Source organism: Elephas maximus, chromosome 25, assembly GCF_024166365.1.
Source record: "Elephas maximus indicus isolate mEleMax1 chromosome 25, mEleMax1 primary haplotype, whole genome shotgun sequence".
Taxonomy (NCBI): Eukaryota; Metazoa; Chordata; class Mammalia; order Proboscidea; family Elephantidae; genus Elephas; species Elephas maximus.
In genome coordinates, this window is record NC_064843.1 from 47357105 (window position 1) to 47375613 (window position 18509).

An 18509-nucleotide genomic window follows, 5' to 3' on the forward strand; every position below is an offset into this window, starting at 1 on the left:
TATATTTTCTCACTGTTCTTTTTATTTTAATTTCTGTAATCATTGATGAGGTTGAACATGTAAAAATATGTTTTGAGTTTTATATTTCTACTTTTGTAGATTGCCTATCCCGGCAAATGAACACTTGTCAATTTTCTTCTTCATTTATGACAGCACTTTTTATGTAGACTATATTGCCTGTTTTATTACACAGAAAGAAAATGTTTTTTATGAGGTCAGATGTATTAATGTTTTATTTTATGTAGTCTTGGTTAACTCCACGCCACAGTCATCTGTATTAACATGTATTTCTTTTTTTTTTTTTGTCATCTAACCCTGTAATCCATCCAAATTTGATTTGGATATATGATCTCGGGAAGAGATCAATCCTATTTTTCCCTGAAGAATTATTTTGCTGAAGTGGAGCTACAGTTTTATAGATGTAGTCTTTTTTATTGTTGTTAATTTGAGTCCATTATTTCACTTGATATTTTTTTTCCACTAATAAATTTGTCTGATCTCCTGGGGCCAGTACCATATTTTTACACAAATAACGCACACATTCTATATTTGTTTGTCAACTGTGCCCTCTCCCTCAAGGTATTTTCATAAGCACCACTATGCCATTTTTTTTTTTTTATATGCTACTGTAAAAAAAAATTAGTGCATTGCACTTATGAAAATACTGTGGCACGGGGAGGGCTCAATTGGCAAACAAACATAGAAGGTGCAAATTATTTGCATAAAAATACAGTAATTCACTGTTTTCATTATAGTATTTTATAATATGGTTTAATACCTGGAAGTAGAAATTCTCCTTTGTTGCTATTTTTTTTTAATTTTGTCATTGTAAGTGAAATTCTTGTTCCAACTTAATTTTATTTAATCGTGTTGTTCCTCTCATTCCCATTTAAAAAATATTTTAATTAAAATTGCAGTATAAAAAAAATTGCAGTATAGTTATAAATTTACCTGAAGAAAACTAACATCTTTACAGTTTTTAGTTTTTCTATCACACAACGTTTTTTTTTTTTACTTTAAAATTTCTTATATTAAGTCCATCAGCAAAATCAGTGGTCTTTACTAGAGGTCTAGTTTCTTTAGGTCAAATCTTTTTTTTTTTTTTCCTGCTACATTCCTAGCAGATTGCTTCTGGATATTACCATTTGTAAATTCATTTTATAAATAAATATATTTTATCAACAGCCATCTTCCCTAGCTCTTATCGGTAGTATACTTGGTGGGTAGATTCTATCAGGGTTTTCAGATACACAATCACAGTAATTTAAATGCATCTAATTCGCCCCCTTGTCTTATTGCTTTGGATTGCCCATTCTAGAATCATATTAAATAGAAGTATTAAGAGTAGACATTGTTTTCATCCTGTTGTAATACTGTTGAGCAGGATGTTGGCTGTGACTTTGAGACAGGTATTCTTTAACATACTAAGAAAGCATCAGGGGGGACGAGTCCCCAGAGAAGGACATCATACTTGGTAAGGTAAAGGGTCAGTGGAAAAGAAGACGACCCTCGCGGAGATGGATCGGCACAGTGGCTGAATAATGGGCTCAAACATAGCAGCGATTGTAAGGATGGCACAGGACCGTGTGGTGTTTCATTCTGTTGTGCATGTGCTTGCTATGCGTTGGAACTGACTCGACGGCACCTAACAACAGCAGTTGACCGACAGTGTTTTAGGAATTTTTGTTGAATATTATTAAATGCCCCTTTGACAACTATTGGGATGATCATACAGTATGAAACATGTTTATTTCTTCTTTTGTACATAAATGTGACCAATTATATTAGTAGGTCCCCATAGACAATGTCATTTTGTTCCTGGAATAAATCTACTTGTTCGTTGTGTATTATTTTTTAGAACATATGATTCGATTGTCTGATGTAATTTTTTGGACTTTTGGAGCCATTCTGTGTGTGCGTGTGTGTGATAATCATTTCCATTTTTGCTCTTGGTGTGATAATTATAATAACTTCATGAGTGAGAAAATATCAGTTCTTTACCCTGTTCTAAAAATGATTGTTACATGGAGCTCTGAAATAATTTTATAATCACCTAATTATTATGCATATAAGTGTGGCACAGATAATCTGGAGTGATTGACAGCTTGCCAAATCCAAATTCTTTATGACTTTAAAATCTATTTTTAACCCTAGCATTGCAACTGTTGTGAACGTTCATTTGGTACAATGAATGAATCCTAGGAAAACTTTGAGCAGCAGCCATTGTCCACTGGGAAAGAGTCAGTGTGTGATTAGAAATTGGTGGTGGTACATAGAAATCAAAGAAATGCACATTTTAAAAAGAAAAGGATTGCTCCTCAGGATAAATTTAAAAGAAGAAGAAGTACAGCATCCATTGTTGTTGAGTCGCGGAAGAGCCTGTCCTCAAAAACAGGGATTAGGGAAATGTTTGTTGGTTTAAGCTTTCTGAAAGGTCTTTTAGTAAGGCTTATCAAAATCCTTCTCCAATGTGCACATTTTCTGACCCAGATATTCCACTCCTAAGAAAATACTTGATGATATATACAAAGATTTCCCAAGGATATTCATCAAAACCTTATATGTGATAGTGAAAAATTAGAAGAAACAAATGCACCCAAAGAAAGGGCTGGTTAAATACACTTAGTCAAATATAACTCTTCAATGGGATTTTATACAGTTGTTAAAATTAAAGCAGAAAAATATTTAATGAAATGGATATATTCTATATTTAAAATATGTTTTAAATGAAGAAATAGAATATACCTCAACCTATTGACAGTGGTTATCTTTGAATTTGGGGAGTACAGCTGATTTTTTTTTTTTTTCTTTATCTGTGTGTCCTAAGTTTCTGCAATGAATAAATATTACTTTTGTAAAGGAGAACAGTCACAAAAGTGAATTCTAATACGAGGAATTAATAATAATAGTTATTTTCTTGCTCAGAATATAAATCCATTCATACTAAAGGTTTGTCTTTTTGATATTCAGACTTGGCTATGCAAATAAATATGGGGATATATGAATACAATGGGAAGAGTGGCTACAGATTAAAGCCAGAGTTCATGAGGAGACCTGACAAGCATTTTGATCCATTTACTGAAGGCATCGTAGATGGGATAGTGGCCAACACTTTATCTGTTAAGGTAGGTACAGCTCTGTTACAAAGTTGTCCCCAACCAAAGTCTTGAATTTATCCCTTTTGTATGAGGAAGTAGTTCAGTCATTAAAAACTTAGTAGCTATTAAAGGCTCCACTCCTTTTATACATTATTACCTTTTAATGACTAAATCCACATTAGATTCTCAAAAAAGTTAAACGTCGAACTACCATATGACCCAACAATCCCTTTGTTACGTGTATACCCAAAAGAAATGAAAGGATGTAAAGAAACTTGGACATCAGTGTTCACTGCAGCACTTTTCACAATAAACAAAACATAGTATATACAATATTACTCTGCCATAAAGAGAAATGAAGTCCTGACACATACTACAATAAGGATGAACCTTGAAAACATTACGCTAAGTGAAATAAGCCAGACATGGAAGGACAAATATTGTATAATCCCACTCGTATGAAACAGACAAATGTATGGAGGCCAAAGTTTATTATTGTATTTTCACGCAAATAACAAGCGCCTCCTACATTTGTTTGCCAACCACTCCTCCCCCCCTGCCCCCCAGATGTTTTCATAAACTCACTAAGGGCTGTAAAAAAAATAATAAAATTAGCGTTGTATGCTTTCCAAAACACTTCCTGGTGGGAGGGAGTGGCTGGCAGACAAACTTAGAAGGCCAGTGTTATTTGCACAGAAATATAATAGTAGTGGTTATCAGAGGTGGCAGAGAAGGGGACAAGGGGAGTTTTAGCTTAAGGGGCACTGAGTTTCTGTTAATGGTGCTGGAATACTTTGGAAATGGATAGTAATGACGGTTGTACGACATGATGAACATAACCAGTGTCACTGAATTGGACATGTAAAAAATGCTGAATTGGCAAATGTTTTGTTATATATATTTTTACCAAACAAAAACCATATTATAAGTTTTCAGAAACCACATGGATGAGATAAAGGGGCTGAGTCCCACTCTTAGCATAATAAAAAATGGACCTTAATAGAAGGAGTTGGTAATATTCACTATAGCCAATCCTTTCTGTTGATATAAATATCCCACAATTAAATTTACCATGAAAGTTAGTGACCTACATTGGGAGGTTTTCTGGTCAGTATTTTTTTTTTTTTCCCTCTTAGTTCTAGAAAAGTACCTATACTGAGTGAAATGAGAGAATAAAGTATTCTTTCAGTAAGTTATTAAATATTGTATAAGAGCTCTCAAATTTCCATAGCAAGATTTTTTCAAATCTACCAGTGTATTCAGGAATTTAAAAACATATATTAATGATTTTAAATAAAAGACACTTCATTATATATAAACCTAGCCCTAAAATAATTAATTCCAAATGATTTTCTGTAGTTTTTCACATTCATGTTTCAGCCAAGATGAAAAAAAAATTTTTAACTGCCAGAAAATATTTTTAATATTATGAGTGGGAAGTTAGTTTTTTAAGAGATTTTTAAATGAATTCTATAAGCCCTTGGTTGTTGTAGCTAGAATTCTGTTTGTTTTTATGTTTCATTTTTTTCTGATTAATCTTATAAGAAACTTTTTTATTGAACATAAATGCAGTATTTGGATTGATCTTAAACCAAAGACATTAAAAAAAAAAAAAACTCTATTTAAAAAATCCTCTGTAATGGTTTCATTCATTTCTATCTACCCTAGCCAATTGAGCCCATTTTTACCTTAAAACTTATGTCATTTTATACCAAAGATTAAAAATAAATAAAATTTCAATGAAGACTCTCACAATTATATCTTTAGAAGTTATTTCAAGCCACATATAAAAAAGCATGCAGCTGGCAGAACTAGAGATTCAAGGTTATATTTATTTTAGGAAATTGTTTTCAACAAAGGATGTTTAATTTCTGTCAAGTTTGATTAAAATAAATTCCTACGCATCACACACTGATAAATGTTATTTTCAGAACCTTTCTTCAATTGTTGTTGTAGCCGGGTCAAACTAATAATAGCTTTTGCTTTGTTTGCTGATCGTTTGCTTGCTTTTTTATTATTTTTCTTGACAATTCTGCTGTGACAGTGTAAGCAATTATAAAACAATGGCATAGATGCAGGAAAGTAAGCTGAGTTGTGAAGGGGACAGTTGAGCCCCAGCCAAGTGTAAACTGCTGTCAGTCCAGGAGGCTTCAGTCCAGGATAAGGCTCTTCTAGACCCGTAGCGGCCTCTCCATGGGCAGAACAGGTTACAGCAGATCCCTGCCTTTAAAGTTACAGCGGGAGCCCAGATGCGGCACACAGGCCATCAGTACTGTCTCTTTTGACCTTCCAGAATTGACTTCATAGTGCCGAAATGAAGCTGTCAGCTCCTATCGTGTTCCGCCAACCCATTTTATTGATGAAAACACTGAGGTTTAACTTCATTAATTTAATAATTTCTGCTTTGATCAAACATGTTAAGCACACAAAATTTCGGTGCATCTGAATTCCCAGTGTTATTCTCATAACTTGGAGGCTTCACACGTGTTGTAAAATGCCTGCTAAATCTTTCTACTCATGTAGAACCTCAAGTTAAACAAAGAGGGGGTGGCTAGCAGATGCTGTGTACTCAGGTTGAAAATAATATCCAAGGGAAAAGAGTTGTCCCAGGATGAATTCAGAGAGCCTCTTCCTTGTGGCTTTCTCTGGAATGTGTTCTGAATGTCTGACTACATCATCATGCAGCTGGCTTTGACCTCATTCACCCTCTGAAGACCATCCTCCTCCTACCATTGTGCTAAGGTTTGACTGTCTGATTTCTGGCCCAACCATGATTTTGGAAATTCTATCACCTGTCATGGAGTTCAGCTCAGACAGCTCTTCGCCAGCACACTGCTTTGCTCCATCTAGACAATCCAAACTCACCAGGTTTTCTCCATCACTACTCACTCCCTACTGCAGCCCCTCTGAGGTGTAGACCACCAGAACAGTTTGTTGTTTGCCTCCATCTCCATTAACTTTATGACACCCCGACTGAACCCTCAGATTTTGAAAATTGGCTTAGAGAATTAGGCAGATATGGGAAACATTTTATGAATATGCATTTTTTTTTTATTTCTTTTTTAAACTCTACAATATCCATAGTTTTAGACCTAGGCAAAGGATACCCACAATTGTATGGATGGCTAATGAGGTGGGGTTAGGGGTGATGATAAACTGGACGTGACGGTTTAAAGTCAATATTCAGTTCATTGATTCCCTCCTATACAACTTTAGAGCCCTGGTGGTGCAGTGGTTAAGAACTTGGCTGCTAACCAAAAGATAAGCAGTTGGAATCCACCAGCCACTTCTTGGAAATCCTTTGGAACAGTTCTACTCTTTCCTGTAGGGTTACATTGAGTTGGAATCGACTCAACAGCAATGAGTTTATACAACTTTGTCTTATTCATCGACTCCTTCCTACCTCAGCATTTGTAATATTAGTTTCTCTGTCAGCTCTTTAAGGAACCCTCATGGCGCAGTGCTTAAAGCAATCAGCTGCTAACCGAAAGGTTGGTGGCTCAAAACCACCAGTCACTCCACTGGAGAAAGATGTGGCAGCCTGCTTCCATAAGGATTTACAGCCCAGAACCCTATGGGGTTGCTATGAGTCGGAATTGACTCAGCGGCAGTGAATTTGTTTTTTTTTTCTTTTTTTTTGGTGTCAGTTCTTTAAATGAAATAGAAACAATATTTCTACACTCATTCCTGTTTCTTTTTGCTTATGGTTCAGCATTCATAATCAGTATCTGCACCTCTTTAAATTATTGTCCTAAGTCTTACTTTTTTATCAAAATTCCTTTTTTTATTATTTTTCTAGATAATTTCAGGTCAGTTTCTTTCTGATAAGAAAGTTGGGACCTACGTGGAAGTGGATATGTTTGGTTTGCCTGTGGACACAAGGAGGAAGGCCTTCAAGACCAAGACGTCACAAGGAAATGCAGTAAATCCTGTCTGGGAAGAAGAACCCATTGTGTTCAAAAAGGTTAGTCTGGTGTTCTTGACAGGATATGTAACTGTGTATTCCGGTGTTCTGCACCAAGAAGAAAATGAAGGGAGTGATTATATGTTGCTTCATATGCGAAGTTACACCATCATAAAACAATAGCATTATGAAAGCTATTCTCGAAACTATTCAAAATCATCATTAATCACTTGTTTTGATTTTCAGGATTGTATTGTAAATCAATTAATTAATTCAGATATGCCTCACTTTGGAAGACAAGACTAACACCTAAGTTTAACTTACATCCTTGCATAATACAAGTGCTAAATGATTTATTTGCATTGTACCTCAAACGAAGTAAAAAGCAAAGCAGAGAATAATATGGTAGCCAAGACAAAGCAAGTCTATACTTGCTTTAGAAAGAATATTAATTAAATTCCCTAGAATCTCTAGTTCCTGACAGCAGCTGGTCATTCCATTTTGTCTACATTCTGTCTGGTAGAGTTAAAACAAGGGCTTGGAACTGCTTCCTTCAGTTTCAAACCCCTGCTGAGAATTTGCATTTCCACCTCAGGTATACTGAATCAGAACCTACATGTTAACAAGATCCCTCGGTGATTCTTATGTGTAACTTCCTGGGAACTTGTTAGAAATGCAGATTCTCAGCAGGGGTCACACCAGAATTAACCAGTTTAAAGCCCTGGTTAAAATCTTTCTCATTCCACTAGACCCTTCTCCCTGCCTTCACTAAAATGCCAAATATCTTTACACGTGCTTATCTCATGAAGGAAGACAGTTAAGTCCAGTAGAACATTGAGTGAACTTTCTTGCCATAGCCTTGCTTTTATCTGGCAAAAACATGTATAAAAGCAGTCTTCTGAAGAGGGACTGTCTCTGTTAAAGCATCTTGCTGCTCCTGCTAAGTCTGTGATCTTCTTTAGCATTTTAGTTTCCTGTCCCTGCCCTCTCTCCACCTTAAAGTATACCTTTTGGTAATAGAATTCAATCATCTCACATTTCTGATGGATTGTTCAAATATTTCAATGAGGATAAAATTTAGGCAATTTCCCTCCTTTGTGATAAACATGGAGTCCCTGGGCTGCACAAACAGTGAAGTCCTAGCCTGCTAACTCAAAGGTTGGAGGTTTGAGTCCATCTGTCTCAATTATCTAGTGCTGCTATAACAGAATATTATAAGTGGGTTACATTAATGAATAGAATTTCATCTCCTCACAGCTTGTAAGGCTAGAAGTCCAATTCAGGGCACTGCTCTAGGGAAAGCCTCTCTCTGTCCGCTCTGGAGGAAAATCTTTGTCCCAAGCTTCTCTGGTATTCTTCTCAGCATTCCTTAGAGATCTCCACGTGGCATCCATCTTTCCCCCATTCCTGCTTGCTTTCTTCTGTGCCGAATCTGCTCTGTTATATCCCAAAAGTGATTGGCTTAAGACACACCCTATACTGAAGTAGCCTCATTAACATACCAAAGAAAACTCTATTCCCAACTGGGATTACACTTACAAGTATAGGAGTTAGAATTTACAACACATATTTTTGGGGAACACAGTTCAATCCATAATATTACCCAAAGGCATCCCAGAAGTAAGGTCTGGAAACCTACTTCTGAAAAATCAGCCATTGAAAACCTCATGGAGCACGGTTCTGCTCTGACACATGTGGGGTCTACATGTGTGAGAATCAACTCCGCAGCGAATGATTTGTTTTTTTTTGGTTTGGTGATGAGCATTATTAGCTTAACTGATGTAAGTTAGGATGGGTGTTTTCAAAACATGGCATTTAACATGAGCACTCCCAGTGAAAGACAGGTATGGGAGACCCTAATGCTATTTCAGAGTACAGCAGATACAGTTATCAATGGGCTGTAATATTTCCACATACCTACTCATCATTTCTCCCCCATGTGTCTGTCAGTTTGTCATACTGTGGGGGCTTGCGTGTTGCTGTGAAGCTGGAAGCTATGCCACTGGTATTCAGATACCAGCAGGGTTACCCGTGGAGGACAGGTTTCAGCTGAGCTTCCAGACTAAGACACACTAGGAAGAAGGACCCGGCAGTCTACTTCTGAAAAGCATAAGCCAGTGAAAACCTTATGAATAGCAGCAGGACATTGTCTGATATAGTGCTGGAAGATGAGCCCCCCAGGTTGGAAAGCACTCAAAAGATGACTGGGGAAGAGCTGCCTCCTCAAAGCAGAGTTGACCTTAATGACATGGATGGAGTAAAGCTTTCGGGACCTTCATTTGCTGATGTGGCACGACTCAAAATGAGAAGAAACAGCTGTGAACATACATGAATAATCAGAACCTGGAATGTACAAAGTATGAATCTAGGAAAATTGGAAATCATTCAAAATGAAATGGAAAGCATAAACATCAATTTCCTAGGCATTAGTGAGCTGAAATGGACTGGTATTCGCCATTTTGAATCAGACAATCGTACAGTCTACTAAGCTGGGGATGACAACTCAAAGAGAAATGGTGTTGCATTCATCATCAAAAAGAATGTTTCAAGATGTACCCTGAAGTACAATGCTGTGAGCGATAGGATAATACCCATACTCCTATGAGGAAGACCAGTTAATAAGACTATTATTCAAATTTACTCACCAACCACTAGGGCCAAAGATGAAGAAATAGAAGATTTTTATCAGCTGCTGCAGTCTGAAATTGATCAAACATGCAATCAAGATGCATTGATAATTATTGGCAATTGGAATGCTAAAGTTGGAAACAAAGAGGAAGGATCAGTAGTTGGAAAATATGGCCTCGGTGATAGAAACAATCCCAGAGATCAAATGATAGAATTTTGCAAGACCAACGACTTCTTCATTGCAAATACCTTCTTTCACCGACATAAACGGCGACTATACACATGGACCTCACCAGATGGAATGTACAGAAATCAAATTGACTACATCTGTGGAAAGAGATGATGGAAAAGCTCAATATCATCAGTCAGAAGGCGGCCAGGGGCCGACTGTGGAACAGATCATCAATTGCTTGTATGCAAGTTCAAGCCAAAACTGAAGAAAATCAGAGGAAGTCCACGAGAGCCAAAATATGACCTTGAGTATATCCCACCTGAATTTAGAGACCATCTGAAGAATAAATTTGACGCACTGAACACTAATGACCGAAGACCAGATGAGTTGTGGAATGACATCAAGGACATCATACATGAAAGCATACAAGAAAGCAAGAGGTCACTGAAAAGACAGGAAAGAAAGAAAAGACCAAGATGGATGTCAGAGAAGGCTCTGAAACTTGCTCTTGAACGTCGAGCAGCTAAAGCAAAAGGAAAAATTGATGAAGTAAAAGAACTGAACAGAAAATTTCAAAGGGCAGCTCCAGAAGACAAAGTAAAGTATTATAATGACATGTGCAAAGAGGTAGAGATGGAAAACCAAAAGGGAAGAACACGCTCAGTGTTTCTTAAGCTGAAAGAACTGAAGAAGAAATTCAAGCCTCGAGTTGCAATAGTGAAGGATTCCATGGAGAAAATATTAAATGATGCAGGAAGCATCAAAAGAAGATGGAAGGAATACACAGAGTCATTACACTAAAAAGAATTAGTCGATATTCAGCCATTTCAAGAGGTGGCATATGATCAGGAACCGATGGTACTGAAGGAAGAAGTCCAAGCTGCTCTGAAGGCATTGGCGAAAAACAAGGCTCCAGGAATTGATGGAATATCAACTGAGATGTTTCACAAACAGATGCAGTGCTGGAGGTGCTCACTCGTCTATGCCAAGAAATATCGAAGACAGCATCCTGGACAGCTGACTGGAAGAGATCCATATTTATGTCTATTCCCAAGAAAGTTGATCCAACTGAATGTGGAAATTATAGAACAATATCATTAATATCACACGCAAGCAAAATTTTGCTGAAGATCATTCAAAAAGGGCTGCAGCAGTATATCAACAGGGAACTGCCAGACATTCAGGCCAGTTTCAGAAGAGGACGTGGAACCAGGGATATCATTGCTGATGTCAGATGGATCCTGGCTGAAAGCAGAGAATACCAGAAGGATGTTTACCTGTGTTTTATTGACTATGTAAAGGCATTCAACTGTGTGGATCATAACAAACTATGGATAACATTGTGAAGAATGAGAATTCCAGAACACTTAATTGTGCTCATGAGGAACCTTTACATAGATCAAGAGGCAGTTGTTCGGACAGAACAAGGGGATACTGATTGGTTTAAAGTCAGGAAAGGTGTGCTTCAGGGTTGTATTCTTTCACCATACCTATTCAATCTGTATGCTGAGCAAATAATACAAGAAGCTGGACTATATGAAGAAGAATGGGGCATCAGGATTAGAGGAAGACTCATTAACAACCTGCTTTATGCAGATGACACAACCTTGCTTGCTGAAAGTGAAGAGGACTTGAAGCACTTACTAATGAAGATCAAAGACCACAACCTTCAGTCTGGATTGCACCTCAACATAAAGATAACAAAAATCCTCACAACTGGACCAATGAGCAACATCATGATAAATGGAGAAAAGATTGAAGTTGTCCAGGATGTCATTTTACTTGGATCCACAATCAACAGCCATGGAAACAGCAGTCAAGAAATCAAAAAATGCATTGCATTGGGCAAATCTGCTGCAAAGGACCTCTTTGAAGTGTTGAAGAACAAGTATGTCACCTTGAAGACTAAGATGCGCCTGACCCAAGCCATGGTATTTTCAATCGCATCATATGCATGTGAAAGCTGGACAATGAATAAGCAAGACCGAAGAAGAATTGAGGCCTTGGAATTGTTGTGTTGGCGAAGAATATTGAATATACCATGGACTGCCAAAAGAACGAACAAATCTGTCTTAGAAGAAGTACAACCAGAATGGTCCTTGGAAGCAAGGATGGCGAGACTGCGTCTTAAATACTTTGGACGTGTTGTCAGGAGGGATCAGTCCCTGGAGAAGGACATCACGCTTGGCAGAGTACAGGGTCAGCAGAAAAGAGGAAGACCCTCAACAAGGTGGATTGACACAGTGGCTGCAACAATGAGCTTAAGCATAACAACGATGGTAAGGATGACTCAGGACTGGGCAGTTGGAACCAACTTGACGGCACCTAACAACAACAACTCATCATTTCTCCTCCCTGAAAAGGAGTCCAATGAATGGGATATATGTTTGTCAGGTTTCATCAGCAGGAACACACCTCTAGTTGATCCTGATGATTCAAGTGTCTACAGGAATTAAAAAAAAATTATCTAACATATTGCCTCTGAGATTTCTGTCGTTAAGAACATGGGTCCTGGAGCCAGGCTGTCTGGGTTCAAATCCCAGTGGTATCACTTAACATCTGGAAGACTTTGGAGAATTTAACTTTCTGTCTGTGCTCTGATGTTTTTCACATGTTAACTGGGTTTAATAATAGCATCTACTTCATAGGGTTGTTACAAACAGTCTGTAAGTTAGTGTATTACAAAACACTTAGAAAAATGTCTGGTTAGTTTGCCATTATAACCAAAAGCATTTTTAAAGAGAGTCTGGGTGTTGTTCTTGTATTCCTGGAGATGTAACTGTGCATTCCAAGTCTTTGACAATGAGAAAAAAAATGAGATGAGTAATTATTTGTCGCTTAATTTTGAAATTAACAAATGTATAAATCAGTAGCATTTTGAAAGCTATCCTGAAAGCTGTAGTTTCTTTCTTTCTTTTTTTAACTTTTGTTTTGAAAGGATAAGTCATTTGCTTTGAAAATGCCAAAATGCTCACATTGTGATAAGACCACTAATTCTTTGTACTTAAGCATAGAACTTGTGTCATTTCCACGTTGTTACAAGAAAATGTCCTGTGTATTGAACAAATACCTCATTGGGACAATGTGGTAGATCATAAATGAAGCCATATCACTGTCTTCTCCTTTTCAAAATCTAAATTAAAGAGCAACAGCTTAACTTTCTATGTATATTAGCTATGTAGAAATTTTGACTTGGATTGAAAAAGGAATGCCTGTTTGAATAGTACCTGGGTTGTTAAGAGCTACGGCTATTAACCAGAAGGTTGGCGGTTCAAATCCACCAGGTGTTCTTTGGAAACCTTTTGGGGCAGCTCTACTCTGTCCTGTAGCATCGCTATGAGTCAGGATTGACTTGAAGGCAATGGATTTGGTTTGGTTTTTGGTAATCCTTTTGTTGGAGTTGCTCATTCTTGTAACCTGTTGTGTCCATAATATCCCTGTAGGTGGTGCTTCCTTCTCTGGCCTGTTTAAGGGTAGCAGTTTATGAAGAAGGAGGCAAATTTATTGGTCACCGGATCTTGCCAGTGCAAGCAATTCGACCAGGTATGGATAGTGTGGCGAGGAGCTTTTTATTAAAATTTTAAACGAAAGCATCACTGCCTCACATGATTATTGAAGAATTGATTAGGAGGCCATTTGAAACTTTTGATTGTATTATGTAAGTGGGACTATGATTATTTATATCTGGCAGTTTCATGTTTTTGTGATGAGCTATGATATGTTAGTCAACTATTACCACAGTAATTCTCAATAACAGCCTATTAAAAAGCTCAATGGCTATCATACCCAGTAGGATGGTTACTATTTTTTTTAAAAAAAGAAAATAACAAGTGTTAGAATATGAAGAAATTGGAGTCCTCATCCCTTACTGGTGGGGATGTGAAATGGTGCAGGCAATGTGGAATATATGGATAAATAAGATGAATGGACAGATAAAATATGGTGCATACATACAATTGGAAACCCTGGTGGCATAGTGGCTAAGTGCCATGGCTGCTAACCAAAAGGTCGGCAGTTCAAATCCACCAGGCGCTCCTTGGAAACTCTACGGGGCAGTTCTACTCTGTGCTATAGGGTCGTTATGAGTCAGAATCGATTCGACGGCAGTGAGTTTTTTGGGTTACATACAATGGAATATTGTATGTAAATACCATAAAGAGAAATGACACCTTGATACATGCTATGACATGAATGAACCTTGAAAAAATTATGCTAAGCCAGATACAAAAGAACAAGTATTGAATGATCCCACTTACATGAAATATCTAGAATAGACAAATGCGTTGAAACCAAAGTAGATGAGTGGTTACCATGGGTTGCGGGGAGGAGGAAGGAATGGGGAGTTGTTGCTTAACGGGTAGTGAGTTTCTGTTTGGGGTGATAGAAAAGTTTTGGAAATAGACAGTGGTGATGGCCACAGAACATTGTGGGTGTAATTAAATGTTGCTTAATTGTACAAAGTACAATTATGTGTTGTGTATATTTTACCACCCAAAAAATTTAACTCTGGTGCTGTAGTGGTAAAGTGCTGTGACTGCTAACCAAAAGGACGGCAGTTCGAACCTACCAGGTGGTACTTGGAAACTCTATGGGGCAGTTCTACTTTGTCCTGTACGGTCACTACGAGTTGAAATCAATTCGAAGGCAACGGGTTTGGTTTGGTTTGTTTAAAGTTAGAAAGTCATGGAAGGCATGATGCTATTACAGGGGACTAATTTGGACCAATTATTCAATCTATGACAAATGGCTTAGAATTCTCTTTTGTGGGGAAAAAAAGCAGTTGGAAAGGAAAAAAAAAAGAAAAGAATGAGCAAGAGAGAATCAATATTTTTTTTTTTTGTTTGCTGAGAAAAAGAATACTTCAAAGCCATGTAATGAAAGTGAGAAAGAAGTGACCTGTTTGTCACCCAAAGTCACCTAAAATAAACATTTATATCACATAGATGTTCATGTGTTATCACTGACATTGTGAAGAAAATATGTGAAACATAGTAGTATTGTCACCCTCCAGGCTATCACTACATCAGTCTAAGGAATGAAAGGAACCAACCTCTGATGCTGCCAGCTGTTTTTGCCTACATAGAGGTGAAAGACTATGTGCCAGACACGTATGCAGGTAAACAACCTAATTTAAAGGGATAGTTCCATCTGGGGCATCCATATTTCTATGGTTTTATACTACCTCTAGTATTGTAGAAATGTCTCTGGGCAAGTAATCAGGGTTTCACCAAAGCAATATGACCCTGAGTGCCTTTATCTTTTCCCCTCAATTTTGTCATTTGTGAAATGATGGGGATTAGACTCTGATTTCCATGTAGTGCTTAACTTTGTGTGGATGAATGAATGGATGATAGATGAATAAGTGGATGTATGGGTAGGTGGAGGTACAGAGGATGGATGAATAGATGGTTAGGTAGGAGAATAGAGGATGGAGGGGTGGACTGATGGATGAGTGGATGAAGGGATGGATGCATGGATGGTTGAAGGGAGGGAGGGAAGGGTGGATGGATGGGTGGCTGGAGAGGGGAGGGAGGGAGGGGGAGGGATGGATGGATGGGTGGATGGATGGATGGATAATGAATGGTTGGTTAGATGAATAAGTGGATAGTTAAATGGTAGATGGAGCGATGGAGAGTGGATGATGGATGGGTGGATAGATAGGTGAATGGGGGGATGACAAATAGATGCATGGATAGATGGGTAGATGGTAGATAATGTGACCTCAGGACTTCTGAGATGAAATGTCTCCTTCCTATTTAGATGTGATTGAAGCTTTGTCAAACCCAATCCGATATGTGAATCTGATGGAGCAGAGAGCTAAGCAACTAGCTGCATTGACCCTGGAAGATGAAGAAGAAATAAAGAAAGAGGTGATATGGTTTTCTGATCTTATGCGTGACATTGTACATGATTTCCACACCTACTTCCTGGCTTTGCCTTTGTAACATAACAGCTCAGGAGAAAAAAATAGTACATTAGAAAAACAGCATCATGTCAAAAACATCTCGATGATTGATTGAATATTTCACATTTCATTCTCTTTGGCATTCTGTGGACACCAGCAGCATCTTGTTGTGTGACATGTTAAATAATATACATCTTGCTTTTCAGGTGAAATTTTCTACATGATTTCTTCCTGATTAGAAGTGATTAAGGCATTTAAAAAAGAAGATAATCTTCAAGTCACTTAATATTTTCCTTTTTTTAGTGTAAAAGGTGGGATTTTCAAAATGCTTTTGTGACTTCTTAGTTAAAGTCCTTAGCACAAGGCGTGGGCTGTACTATGGGGCTTAAAATGTTAACTGTTATTTTTACATTATATACTTACATAATATTATAATTAGTTTTATGTATACATTATATATTCCCAAAGTAATTAAATAAAATGTCAGAATGCAAAGAATAGTTAAGGAAGAGACTAGAAATACTAAAGACGAAGTTTAAAAATACAAAGACCCTGTGTAAACTGACAATAATTTTTTGTAACGAACTATAATTTAATGGTTCCTGAGATGACACCAAATTAAAATTGTAATAGAAATTAGTTATTTTATATTTTATGAGTACATTCAGAAGAAAAACTGGGGGAGAAAATTGAGAATTATCAATGTACAAACAGAAACCTTGAAAACTGCTTGGTTAACCATAATTAAAAATTAGTCTTTTAAAGTTGAAATCATTTATTAAATAATCTTTTTCTTACAGTAAAAGTAACCCACATTTACAATAGAAAAAAATTTAAGTAAAAATGATAAAAGAAACCCCTAAGGAAATAATTCAAACACCAAAGCCACTCAGAGATAACCACTGTGAAATGAGAACTATATATAGTCTTTTTTTACACACAATTGCTAGTTTTTTAAAAAATGGAATAATATTCCCATCCTCTGTTTTAACCTTATTTTTTCACTTAATACAAGAATTTTCCGTATCATTATACTTCTACAACATGACTTTTAATGACTTCACAGTTTTCCATCATATAGCTCTACCATAATTTATTTGTCCAATCCCCTACTATTGGATATTTGCAGTGTTCCACTACTTTAAACATATCTCTAGAGAATATCAGGTAAATATATTTTTGAGCATGTCTGTGATTATTTCCTTGCTTTCTGTATAGACTTTTGGAAATTTTGATCTAACATATTGAGTTAATTGAACATAAGAGAAAATTAATGAAATGAAAGGAAAACAATTTACTGTAAGAATGCAGTCTTCCAGGCTATTGTTTGCACTGTAGGTATTATGTTCCATAGAACCTATAGACACAGCATCCTCTGTGATAAAATTTAAAAGACTGAGAAGTTAACTGAATAATGTTTGCTGCAATATGGAGTAAAAGGAGCTAGAGGAAAGTTTTATACTGCCCAAAAATGATGCCTAAGAGTAGACATGAATATATTTCCAATGTTATTCCTGCCTCTAACATCTATGCTTCATATCTGCAAAGGGGAAAAAAAGAAACTAACAAAAAACCACTTGGACCCTCTGCTTGGATTTAATGAGGGATGAGTCTAAGCAGAGTTCACTGTATAAGGTACAGCCTTCCATGCTTGGAGCAGATGCTGTTGGTGCCCTGCCCAGATCTCCTTTTCAGAGGTAGTGCACCCACCCCCCTTGAGTCCCTGGGTGGTAAATATGGTTAACACGCTTGGTTGTTAACCGAAAGGTTGGAGGTTGGAGTCCCCCAGGAGGCACCATAGAAGAAAGACCTGGCAATCTGCTTCTGCTTCTGAAAAATCACCCATTAAAACCCCGTGGAGCATAGTTCTATTCTGACACACATGGGGTCTCCACATAGTCGACTCGCTGAAAACTGGCAACTGGTGCACCCACTCCGGGAGGCTGCAGAGGTTGGCTGCAAATGGCCCACAGCTGCAGCCCTTTCCAGAGGACTGAACAGGGCTCAGAAGAGCCACCATGTATGGAGATGCTCAGCTGATTCTTCTTCCCTCCTGGATGGGTGTGACCTTTGCCCAGGGACTGACAGATAGAGGAAATAACAGCTCAGATCTCTTGCTTCCAGATGGACAACTTCTGTGTTACAATTCACGCCGCTCTACAGCTCTCCATGCGATCAGGCTGAGGCTAGACTTCAGCTGAGACCGCATTTCTACTGCTTGTCTTTCTCTCTCTTACCCCTCCTTCTTCGCTCCCCTAGAATTTTCTCCTGAGAACATCATTTCAATGAATTACTTGCTCAAAAATTGCCATACCTTGTTCTAGAGGACCTGACCTAAGACAGTGCTAAATAGTGCCTGTTTTATTAACTAAATACTTGAATGAGTGTCCTTTTTGAAATTTTTGTTTGGAAACTAAAATGTAAATGTTCGACAGTAGTTATGTCTTTAATTCTGGTGTTTCTTCAGAGATAACAGCACATTTTCTTCCCAATGACCCTTGAAAATAAGTAAGATTAGGGAACTCGATGAATTTCTTATTTTGCTCGTGTGGACACTAATATGAAGTTAGAGCCTCTCTTCGGAAACTCATTCAAGGCTCTGAACTCTTTTCTTCCTGCTTTAGCTTGCTAATATATTTAATAAAGTATAAATTCAAGGTGAGGATATTTATAAGTTACTACTAACAGCATTCTTTTATAATTAGAAAACAGAAATCTCTTTTATTAGCCAAATACACTAGATTTTCTAAGAAACAGAAGTTAAAAAAAGTATTTTCAAGTAAAATTTCATGTATTTAGGCT

The 18509-nt window shown here is 37.3% G+C and overlaps 1 protein-coding gene across 5 annotated transcripts in view; it reads left to right on the plus strand.

Moving 5' to 3' along the window:
- Nucleotides 1-18509, plus strand: part of PLCB1 (phospholipase C beta 1) — an 844448-nt gene that overhangs the window by 667364 nt on the left and 158575 nt on the right. For all 5 annotated transcript variants that reach the window (XM_049869953.1, XM_049869954.1, XM_049869956.1 and 2 more), the window contains 5 exons: nt 2971-3125; nt 6898-7062; nt 13246-13345; nt 14814-14918; nt 15563-15672. In XM_049869953.1, coding sequence (XP_049725910.1) covers nt 2971-3125; nt 6898-7062; nt 13246-13345; nt 14814-14918; nt 15563-15672 — 635 coding nt within the window. The remainder of the gene's footprint in view (nt 1-2970; nt 3126-6897; nt 7063-13245; nt 13346-14813; nt 14919-15562; nt 15673-18509) is intronic.